At 35.6% G+C, this 12,491-nt stretch overlaps 1 protein-coding gene across 5 annotated transcripts in view; it reads right to left on the bottom strand.

The window, feature by feature from the left end:
- Window positions 1-1,342: 1,342 nt before the first annotated feature.
- The window catches only part of Mios (meiosis regulator for oocyte development), a 33,225-nt gene continuing 22,076 nt past the window's right edge, over window positions 1,343-12,491 (bottom strand). For all 5 annotated transcript variants that reach the window (XM_021657467.2, XM_021657468.2, XM_021657470.2 and 2 more), the window contains 6 exons: window positions 12,291-12,356; window positions 11,075-11,233; window positions 6,586-6,738; window positions 5,444-5,648; window positions 2,466-2,595; window positions 1,343-1,575 (listed from right to left, as the gene is read on the bottom strand). In XM_021657467.2, the coding sequence (XP_021513142.1) occupies window positions 1,479-1,575; window positions 2,466-2,595; window positions 5,444-5,648; window positions 6,586-6,738; window positions 11,075-11,233; window positions 12,291-12,356 (810 nt within the window). In that variant the 3' untranslated portion in view covers window positions 1,343-1,478. The remainder of the gene's footprint in view (window positions 1,576-2,465; window positions 2,596-5,443; window positions 5,649-6,585; window positions 6,739-11,074; window positions 11,234-12,290; window positions 12,357-12,491) is intronic.

Raw genomic sequence — 12,491 nt, 5'->3', positions numbered from 1 at the left:
CCCAGCAGACATTTAGAGCAGACATACACTATCCCCAATGTTATTCACTACGCCTTTGGAACAGATCTTACATAAACAAGATTCAATTATTCTGCACTATGTAGGTCACATCTCAGTCTACTCTAACAGATCTTAAAGCAGCCTAACTGCTGATGTGATGTTCTTACTACTGTACAACTTCAGACATCTCTCCAGAATGTACAGGAAAGGATCCTCTAAGAACACATCTAAAAGCACAAACTTCAGTTCAGTTCCCTACACACAGCAAATGACCAAGATGCATGGTACAATTCCGTTCTCTTGAATCTGTCCTTTTAGGCAAAGGAAAATGAAAACAAAGTTCTTGAACTGGCCCCAAAACACATACTGTTAGCAATGTATGTCTGAAGTAGACTCCAGGAATGCTCTTGTTTTGCCCAACAGCATGTAGTCTACCTTAGGGGGAAAAAAAAAAGATTCCACAAGAAGGGGTCTGACAGCCCCATCAAACATATGATCTTGCATAGACCTCGAAGTCAGAAAACATTCCTGATGATGAGAATTTTAGAATAGTAAGTAATCTTCAAAGACAAATCAGAATTTTTGTAAAGGAAAAAAAAATTGAAAAACTTTTTATCATGTTTCCCAAAAAATTTAACTCACTTTCTTCTTTTGAAAAGAAAAAAAGTTGTAAGGTACATTCTTAATTTTTTTTATTCATTTTTACACACACACACACACACGCTCCCCATGTGCATGAGTGCACTTTCTTTGCCTCATGCCACAACACACTTGAAGAGGTCAGTTGATTCAGTGCTTCCAACATCTGTGTCCCAAGGATTACACTCAGGTCATCAGGACTGGCAGCAACCTCCTTACATGGCCTGCTCTTAGCTGGAATTTGTTGAGGAAGACTGAATGACCTATGTCAAAATCTTTTATATTAAAATATAAATGTATGAGGAAGAAAGTTCCTTAACACACACATGCTCATGTGTATTTTTCTCAAACATGTTAACATTTACTCCAGTGTGGAGTCAGGAACTAATTTTCAATGTAAAAATTAACATTTTTATCTGAAAGCAATCTAAGCATGGATAAAACTAATCTGAACCACTGGATTGGCCATTTGGCTTTAAATATGTAGAGATTCTATCAAAAGATAATCAAGTTCTGATTGAAAATGCAGGCACAAGGTCTGTTTTTATTCTAAAACCTATACATATTTATAATTTTGACAAAACCTAGAAAGTTCTTTCAAATAAACTTTTAACCTGTGGAACAGCACCGATATTCATGCCCTGATGTTCATACCAGCAGCATTTACCTTTGAGAAGTATATCAAAATCACTCAAACATCAAATTGCTGATCTGATAGAATGATTTATTTTCCCCTTATAGGGAAGTCATGAGTGACTTGTTCTGAGGTATGTTTCTGAACTATGAAGAACATCTATTAAGAACTCCACACTTGAAGGTTTTCCTTTAGGTGTAACATTTCATGGCTGGACAGTCTCTGCTGGTACCAGATTTCCTGTTGTATCCAACTGCATACATTTACATGTGCACGCAGATACAGGACACTCTGCATGGTCCCTAAGAAGAGGTGAAATAATAGTTAGGAATCGAAGCTTTACAAAGTCATCTATGTTCCCATCTTCAAAATGCTACGGGTTAAGTACAAGAATTAAGACCCACAGGAAAAGATGCATTAAGAACATCACATTAAAAACAATCAAAGTGAGCTCTGAAGAGAAAGTTTTCATTTCTACACTAGCACACCCAGTTAGTTTTCTCAGTCACTGAGGTGGTGGGGATGCACTAAGAGGTCAGCACAACTGAGACACGCACATGTGAGTGTTGTGTTAATGAATGGCACAGGACCATGGACTGCTCAAAATCAGTAACTTATCTTGAGAATTTCCATTCCAAGAGCTGTGTTCACTTGGAAAAAAATAACGTAGTACTTTTGTGTGTTTCTGTGTATATGTGTACATATGTATATGTATTACATTCAAAATTACATGACAAATTGTAGGATATAAAAAGTGTAAATATCCTATTCCCCCAATAGGGTTAAATAATGTTAAACATTTAATCTATTCAAAGGATTTCTAATAAGTACACAGAAACTGAGGCAAAGTCTCACCATGCAGCCCTGGCTAGTCAAGAATTTGCTATATTCAGGCTGGTCTTAAACTCATCTCATAGGGATCCACCTGCTTCTGCCTCCCAAATGGTGGGCTTAAAGGCAAGTGCAACCATATACCTGGCACAGGTATTCCTTTTATAGCCAAACATTATATAAGATAGTGATGGAACAGTTGTTACTACCTTTGTTAAGTCAAATAAGCAAATAAGTAAAAATAAAAAATTAATCTTTAACTAGACATAATAAAATGATACCAAGAGCCAAAACTATTTAAAAGGCTACCTGCTCTATGTCCTTTAATGAAAGATTATCAAGGAAAGAAAGTGCTGTTTACCTGAACCAACTAAGCATATGTCCGGCATGCCCACCATGCCGACAGTTGTGACACCAAGTAAACCAGTTGTTAAACTGAGCCAACTTTTTATCCTTGCTCAAGTCCACTTTTTCATCTGATTTGGATCCACCTATAGGAAAACAAAATGATTGCCATTAGCCACATCACAGCAGTTTAAGTTTCTTAAAGGGCAGTTCTGAAAGTATGTTAAAATAAAAATCGTACACCATATTGAAACAGCAACTTTAATGTTAAGATCTAGAACTTAATAGTTTACATATATATAATATACATATATAATATATACATTTATACATTTATATTATATAATACAATTATATTATATAGATAATATATATTATATGTGCATATTATATATGTAAACTATTACATATATGTAAAGTATATATTACTATATACATTATAGTATATATACATACAGAGAGAGAGGAGAGAGTGTTTGTTTTTTTGTTTTTTTCCTAGACATAGTCTCTCTATGTAGCTCTGGCTGTCCAGGTTAGCCTGGAACTCGGAGATCTGCCTGCCTCTGTCTCCTGAGTGCTGGGATAAAAGGTGTGTGCCATTATACCCAGCTGGTTTACCTATATTTTTAATGGTCAGCAAAAATTGAAAAGTGTAATATACCCAAACCAATAAAGCAACTACGTGAATTGAAAAAGTTTACCTTAGTTAAAAAATCTTTCCAAAAAGAAATCTAGACTCAGGTTTCTGTTGAGTTTTACCAAACACCAACAGGACAGGTAATTCATCCACATAAACTCTTCCAAAGAGAATAAAAAGAAATCTCATGTTGAACCTCTTGGGACTGGTTCAATTTACTAACAAAGTGACAAAACAACATGAGGAGGAAAAATTACAGAATAATCATCTCCTGAACAGAGGTAAAGTAAGAGATAAAATGCAGGCAAAAAGAATCTTGCAATACCACAACCCTACAATTCAGCAATTCTACTTATAGGTAAATATATCAGAGAAATTGTGAACATATATTAAGCAGACACATTATTCATTATAGTAAAAATCTGGAAAGCACAAGTTAATAGTATACAATAAAACTCTACTATACTCCTGAATGAGACATTTATTAGTAGTGAAAAAGTCTTTATGTCCAAGGTTAAAGAAAACAGTAAAACCCAAGAATAAACTCATGTCATCTGCATAAAAGTCAAAATATAAGCAAAAGTAAATATGACAACGCTTGTGCATATAATCAACAAGCTAAGAAATTCAGTATTACATGGTTAGCCGTGAAAACATAAACATACAAGCAACACTAAATGGAATCAGCAGATTATATTTATATATTTTTGTGTGTATATATGTATTTAATTAGCATATAAAAATTTAAAAGGCATTCATAAGATTTGAGAGGTTATGGGAGAATTGGGAGGGGCTGGGGATAGAAGATGATATAATTATGTCTTATTTTAAAAATTAGTAAAAAAAGAAAGACTGGTATAGACAGAACTGCTTGTGATGGCAAGGGTGTTAAACCCCAGTACTTGAGAGGCAAATGTAGGCTAATCTCTGAGTTCAAAGTAGCCTGGTCTACATAGTGAGTTGAAGGATAGCCGGGGCTGTATACTGAGATCCTGTCACAAAACTGAAAAAAAAAAAAAAAAAGACTGGTATAGTTCCTGACTTTAACAAGGCAGGGAAGGGGACTCACAGAGTTTCCCTTACCACAGTACATGAGTTCTAGATCAGCCAAGGGAACATAGTGAGACACTGTCTTAAGTAAGTAAGTAAATAAATAAATACTAAGACATATATTGAAAAACATTACACATGGAGGAAAAAGACATTATGGCCACTTCTTCATTATACTAGTGTACCAAATAACCAAATAAACAAATTTTATTAGTGTATTTATATATACATATACCTGTATACGTATATATGTAAATGTAAAATGTATATATGTAAATGTATATATGTATGTGTATATGTATATATGTAAATATATATGTAAATATTAAGACATATAATACACACACACACATATATTTTACAACAGGGTTTCTCTATATAAGTAGCTCTGGGTATTCCGGAACTTTCTAAATAGACCAAGCTAGACTTGAACTCACAAACACCTACCTGCCTCTGCTTCCTGACACTGGGATAGCGTTTCCCACTATGCCTAGCCCATGCCAAAATGTTTTTGATGATGAATTTTGACATTAGTATCATTTGCAAGTTATAAAAATAACTAGTGTTCTTAGCCACCAAGTACATCATATTCAATTATTTGCTGTTCTCAAAACAATTCCATGTTAACCATAAAAATTAAAAAAATATTTAGTATTTTTAATCATTAAAAAACATAGTGGTGACACATAACTTTAATCCCAGCACTTGGGAGGCTGAGGCAGGAGGGTCTCCATGAGTTCCAGGCCAGCCTGGTCTACATAATGAGAACCCTTCTCAACAACCAAACAACAAAAAAAACCCACATCTATTTATTACATAATTGTCAAAATAGCAGAAGCAAAATCAAAACTGAGAACTAAAGTGTTCTTGTTTCTGGGCTAATAGTTTATGTCATAGAAGTAAGTATTAAATAAGGAGGAATGTGAAAGTTCTCTGAGACTATCAGAGAAATTTATGGATACAAGGGATTTGTTAATAGCTGGGAGTATACAGAATTTTAAATATAAAATCTGACATACTGGTAGAAGGCATGAGAATGGAATAATTACAAAACTCACTTATATTTAAGCTCTAATCATCAATTTTAAATTGGCCAGCATCTGTGGGATTACATGAGTTATCATAAATACAGATTTGTACTTTTAATATAGAGAATATACATTAAAGAGGTAATAAAATTTTCAAGCCAGTGTATTACTTTTTCTAAAAAATAATACTGACACTAATATATATTTTACTTGTATAAATAACTCAATTATGTAGGAAAAAATGAGTTCAGAAAAATATTTTGTGCAATTATGTCATACCAGGACAGCTAGAAACAGGTGTTCCCATATTAATGAGGCAAAGTGCACACCGAGGAAGCGGTTTTCGACACCCAGGGCAGCTTGTCACTTTGGATTTTGTTGGCGAGCCACTCACACCATATTGACTAAACCCTCTGCCCTGATGAGGCACAGTGGAACAGCTGTAGGAGATTGATTTGCCACAAAAATTACAACTCACAAACACCTACAAAGCAAACAAAAAGAACAATTTAGTAGAAACTCTATTGGAATTATAAAGTCTGATAATAACAAAATACATTTTAAAATTTTATTTTCCATTGCAAGGAAAGAGAAGAAAAAAAAGGGTTGGGGATATAGCTCAGTATGAGACCAACTGCTTAGCACATACAGGGTCCCAGGTTCCATTCCAAGGACAAAATAAAACAACACTGACCACCACCACCTTTTCTAAGATGAAAAAGAATTTAGGTTCTTGCACTACTATATTAAGAGTTCAGAACAAAGTGACAGTACAAAGAGCCACAGAAGGTGCCCACTTGGCTTTATGAAAACTCTTCAGCTCTTCTGCAGTCTGGTTACATATAGCACAAAACTCTTACTAAACACCTACTCTAGCTGTAACAATGATTTTCAACTTCCTACAAAAATAAAACGGCACTATCCACTGCTCACGATGAAGATAAGCAAACATTTAACATCTAAATAGTATGATATTAAGTCATACACCTTATGTGATAACTGATCTCATTAAAAATTTAATGCATAGATGTATGTTTTTACTTATTTTATTTAAAAAAATCTCCAAATTCTGCTCTATTGAATAGAAATAATAGATAAAAGCAATACAGAGATGAAATTACGAACACTAAGAGTATGCAAGTTTAGATACTGATGAATTTCACACAGCCGTAGGAATTAAGACTTCACTAAGATAACCTAGGCCTACTGTTCTTTGTTTTATCTCAAAGTTCAGCTATACAAGATGATTGTTAGGAAACAGAAAAAAGGAAAAAAAAAAAAACAGGAAAAATTAAGAACACAGTACAATCTAGAATAGACAAGGACAACAAGAGATAGTCAAGATAAATAAAATAGGGTGATAATAATTCACGAATTAGATGCTCACATGTTAAAATGTGATTCTATAACAATCTACTCACCTGTGCTAAAGGCTTGGAACTGGGATCCAGCTTACTCCTATGAATATCAAATTCAGCCCGTTTGTGCCAAAACCTCCAGGCATCTAATAAATTTCTGTAATTCTCAATCCAATATTGAACCCGTTCATCTTTAAGAACATCTAAAGGTGAACCCTAAAAAGAAAATACAAATTATTTCAAACATTTCAAATGCCCTGTTTAAATCAGAGGATTCTGGGTAAAACATGAGTATGAGTAACTCAGAAGAAATAGGCTTTTTTTTTAAAAACTTGCTCCTAATGAGGATTTGGATAAAACAACGGCAGCCTCACAAATCTACCTTAAGCTGGACTTCACTAGTGATATAAGCACGCACTAAACATAATTTGACCAGGAAGAGAAACTTCCTTTTGAGCTTAAGGAGCATCCACATTCCTGGCTAATGCAGTAAATGGTGATAAGAAACCCCCTTGTCCCAACTATTAAAATTTATGGATTCAAACCTGTTTATTATGAATCCAAACTGAACATCAAAACTACTTAATAACATTTAAACTAATACAGAGCCTGGCCCTTCATATCTGGGAGTGAAATGCTTTTGAGTAAGTTAAATATGAGATGTACATAGGCATTAGTGACAAGCAAGAATTGGCTTTCCTTAAATTTACTTTAAAATTCTTCTTATTCAGAACATCAATTTCTGGCCAGTGGGAGCATCTCTAAAACAGATGTAAGAATCAGAGTTGGCAGAGGAAAGCTTTAATACAGTATGTAGCACATTTAAAGAAATGTGCTTCAAACAAACAGACACACACACACATATATACATACTAATAGAAAATAAGCCCTTTAACCAGTGAGAAAAACAGAATCTAACCTGAGAAATGTAAACTATAACAAAGTAACAAAGTTGATGATCTACAATTGAAATGCAAAATAAAATTAAGAATTGCCTTAAAAGCTGGGCTTGGTGGTGCACACCTGTAATCTCAGCACTCACAGAGGCGGAGGCAGATGTATTGCTGTGGGTTCAAGGTCAGTTGGATTCACAAGACAGCCAAGGCTACACAGAGAAATCCTGTCTCAAAAAAACCCCCAAAATCAGAAGGAAGAAAAAGAAACCCTCCTCTACCTGTGGACTTGGGGAGGGGAGTGTGTGGAGGAAGGGGAAAAAGGGAAGGATTGGGAGGGGAGGAGGGAGGGAACTAGAGGGGGGATACAAAGTAAATAAAGTATAGTTAAAAATAAAAAAATAATGAAAGAGTAAACTTGAAAAAAAAAACCAAAAAAATTAAATTAAATTAAATTAAAAAATTCCTAAAGACCAGAAAGAACAGGCCAGTGGAGATGAGACAACGGGGGATGAATCAGAATGAAGAATAAATTAAAACAAATTAAATAATTACCAGAGAAACCCATTACTTTGTATGCTAACTTAAATAATTAATTTTAAAAGTACTTTTGAGTGTAGGAGAAAAAAAAAAAATTCCCTGGCAAGTGTAATCGCTAAAGACATTAAAGTGACAGAGAGAAGAATAACAAACCAACGTTAATTGTCCAATTGAAGCTGGGCATGGAAGCATACCACACCACTCAGCACTCAGAGGCAGACGTAGGCCGATCCCAGCGTGGCCTACAAAGTGAATCCCACGCCAGCCAGAGCTACACAATGAAACCCTGTCTCGGAACAAAATGAGAAAAAAAAGAAAAAGAATTTGTCTAATTGAACAGGAGGAGGTAAATACTAAAAAAAGAAGGAAAATGAGCAGAAGCCCAGAATCTGACTAGTAGAACTTGTTTACCATATGTAGAATAAGGTGAAGAAGAAAAGAACAAGTGTGGAAGAGAAAAAGTTACACAGAAAAAAAAAAATTCCAAAACATCGAAAACCTGGTGAAAAAAATGTTAAATGACAGATCCAAGAAGCTCAGTAATCAATACAAGGATGGGAAAGAACTGTAACTAAACACTGAGAGACCAAAGAATTAAAAATCAGTGGGTATTGTTTTAAAGTTTAAAGCACAAACTTGAATGAAGGCAAGCTGGGTGGAGACAAGTTCAGCCACCTGCCAGGAAGAACTAGCCTTAATGCATTTTTTTCCTGCCCACCAGAGATACAGTTACTATGAAACCAGCCCATCCCACTAGGAAGGAAAGCCAGACCATTAATGGTTTGGGGGCCTTTCTACAGCCAATCAATTCAAAATGCAACACCCTTTTTGTGTTTTGACCAATAGATACTTGCCAGGCAGGAATCCCCTTGCTTTGGGCATTCTGGAAGGGACTAGACTTTCTAAATCACCCAACTAACCTGAGCAAGAGGCTCTCCGCTCTCGCCATTTCAGCAATGAGGGTGTGTAAGCCCAAGCTATAGCTTGTAATAAAAAGATCCTCATGTGTTTTGCAACGGACTCAACTCCTGGTGGTCTTTTGGGGTCTCAGAATCAGGTACAACAACACAACAGTGTCTCTTTTTTTTTTTTAATCAATCAAGAAGGGGGACTTCTTAAGAGAATTTCATAGAAACATGAAACATCACCTAGAGGGAAACAAGGAAAATAGCTAATTTCTCACTAGAAACAAAGGAGGCAGAAACAGTACAATGCACTTTAAAGTGCTACAGGAAAAAAAAATAAGATAAACTAAATGCTTCTGTTAAAATGTAAAAGCTGGGACAATCATCTGTACTTCAAGAAATGCTATAGAATAAACAGGGTGATGAAACAGACTAAACACAGTTCCATAGGAAGGACACACACCAGAAACAGTAAATAAATAAATAAAAAGTCTGTAACCTCTCTATTCTTACACTTTATAGAAAAGACAAATTACTGTCTAAAGCAAAAAAAAAGTAATATAAGTTGGAGCTTATGATGTATATAAAATAAAAAATGGGACTGCTGGGAGAAGAAAAAGGTGCATAAATGAAACTACTCTGTTACAATACTTGTGAAATTCAAAGTTTAAGAACTGCCCCCGCCCCGAGGGAGGAGCAGCCCTGCTAGGCCACAGAAGAAGACTTTGCAGCCAGTCCTGAAGATACCTGATAAACCAGGGTCAGGGAGGACCTCCCATATCAGTGGACTTGGAAAGGGGCAGGGAGGAGATGAGGGAGGGTGGGATTGGAAGGGAATAAGGGAGCAGGATACATTGGGATACAAAGTTAATAAATTGTAACTAATATTAAAATAAAGAAAGAAAGAAAAAAAAAAAAAAAGAAAGAAAGAAAAACCCAGTGCTGGATGTGAGGTAGGAAATAGAAGGCATAGTATGACAGGCCAGGTGTAACCTGCAGTGAAAGGGAGAATGTGACTATTATGAGTTCAGGACACACACTGAGACCCAAAGCAACAGCTTTCACAAAAAGACGGCAAGAAGGATGCAACTAAAAGCCAATAGAAGAGTTAAGATGAAATACAGAATAGGCACAAAATAAGGCAGAAAAAAAAAGAAAGAAACACAACCTGATTCAACTCAGGAACAAAAGGAAAGAGGAGAAACAAAAACACCATGATGGTGGAGTTAATCTTGGCCACAAAATTGCAAAGAGGAAATATCCCAACTAAAAAAAAAAGCAATTATCAGACTAGTTTTTTTCAAAGGTCTTTTCATGGCTTTATTTTAACATTTTACAACTTGTGCTATTACCAACCCAACTGTACTTTGAAACATGTATCACTCCTTAATTTAAAAGACAAAGATCTCATTCCAGTGAGAAAACTATATGGAGGAATACCTTTTCTCACATAGGTGATGGCTTGATACCTTACATAAGCTCACTGTGCATTTTGAGCCAGCATTAGGTAAAGCACACAGAAGGGGAGCAGGGTAAACACACTTTGTTTAATGAGGTAAGGCAGGCTTTCATACAAAAGGAAGACGTCATCAAGGAGAGAGGTGCTCAGGACATGAAAGGCTGGAGGTCTACTGGATGTAGCATGACACAATGAGTTCATGTTTCCCACACAAAAGTAAAGTAGAAAGTAAGCTTTTCCTGGAATCTGGTTTAACCTCTGGACAGTTAAAGCAATGAAAAAAATGTCAATGAACTACTTATTCAAATTACCCTGTCGGTAATAAAAGGGACACTGAAGGTTAAAAAACCAAAGTTTAATTTCTCTTCGGCTATTCAAATGAAACCAAAACCACAGTGCGATCAGGGAAGGGAATCCTTTATGGAAGGTGGGCTAGACTCTGTGATCTGAGGCGATGAAGAAACTTTCTCTGGTTTCATCTGAGCTTTACATGAACTCAAATACAGTCAAGGCAGGTATTTCTCAAAAAAAAAAGAAAAGAAAAAACAGATAAGCTGATGAGGCAATTAGGGATAGTAAGATAAAATACACTTCCTCAGCAGATCAACGAGGTCAAACCACAAACTAAAACTCCCCAGTAAGGAAGAGAGCATAGGAACTTGAGCTAAGAAAACAGTTACCATGCAGACTGTGGCTCGGCTCCCTTGGTTTTTAAAGAGAGGAAAGCGGCTTACTTGCTTTCACACTGCACTAACCTGTAACATGCAGTAGCTTGCCGTCTGGACATCTCCAGTTCTGTCCACATAGCTCTCCATCAAGTCCACTCCATCTTTAGTGAGGCCTGTAAGCAAGATTCCTTCCAAATTTCCAGCCTCTTTCATTTCATTGGTCAGCTTTTCGATGTATTTATTTAACTGAAAAGTTCAAAGTGATTTTTCTGATATAATCTGTTTCACTGTGCATTTTATAACTGAGAATTAATATATATATTAGAATTACTATATTTAAAACAATTTTATTCTTGATGGAATAAATAAGACAGAAACACTGGCCAAAATCAAGATACATACTAAGAAGCTGACATCAGTTTCAAGTTTTAATACAGTATCCAAAATCACTTTGTTTTTGTGTAGCGTATGTGCAAAGGCATGTGTGGAGACCAGAAGTTGACACCACACTGTATTTCAATACAGGACTTTCACTGAAGCTGGAACTCATTGATTTGATTGTGTGGCAGATCAGTAAGCTTCAGGGACCCTCCTATCTCTGCCACCCAGCCCTGGGACTACAAGAATTGCACTCTGGTATTTCCACAGATTCTAGGGCATTCAATTCAGGTCTCTGAACTTCTGCAGTGAGCACTTTAACAACTGCTGTCTCCCTAGCTCCCACATTCATTTTGAAAAATGCACGACATTTCCTATGTTTATAGATGGCTAACTCTAAGAGAAGTGTCCTCTTTTCAGCAAGTTCTTATCTATCATGGTAGTATATGACAGTATCAGAAAATTGGAGTTCTAGGTTCAAACTCATCAATATAAACTATTCCTTTGCATGGTCTAATTTCATCCTATTCCGAACTCCAGCCAATATGTCTCCCCATCTCCCCAACATCTTGTCATTATCACAGCACTACCGGTTATCTGTATGCCATCCTGGCTAACTCAGAGGCAGAAGGTAAGTGTTTACACACTGAAAATCAAAGACTAGTGTATGGCATTACTAAAACCTGAGCTTAAAATTTGTATTTGCTAAACTCTCTTCTAGATGCAAAAATAAACCAAAACATCAACTCAGCATTCTAAAACAAATTTAGTTACCACATGTATATTTATAATTTCAATGAAATAACTGCCTTTTTGATTTTATATAAATATCTTACAGGCACATAGTTATATGTAAAGATTAGTTTCTTAAGATAATTCATAGTAAACATTAATCACCTCAAATATGGAATTGAATCATTCTCACCTGAGCATCACCAAGGAATTTACAAGCAAATGCTACTCTGTCACGTACTGCAACTTTGTTTTCATACTGGGGAAACAAAACAATTGAATTGTACATACCACAAATTTTCAGTTTTTACAGAGACATATGCACGTAGTATTTAAATTTATTTTCAAATACATTGCAAAGATATCGTTCAGATGCTAGAAGAGTCATCTACTG

This window comes from Meriones unguiculatus, chromosome 21 (assembly GCF_030254825.1).
Source record: "Meriones unguiculatus strain TT.TT164.6M chromosome 21, Bangor_MerUng_6.1, whole genome shotgun sequence".
In the NCBI taxonomy this organism is placed as follows: Eukaryota; Metazoa; Chordata; class Mammalia; order Rodentia; family Muridae; genus Meriones; species Meriones unguiculatus.
This window is presented reverse-complemented; position numbering and strand designations above follow the sequence as displayed.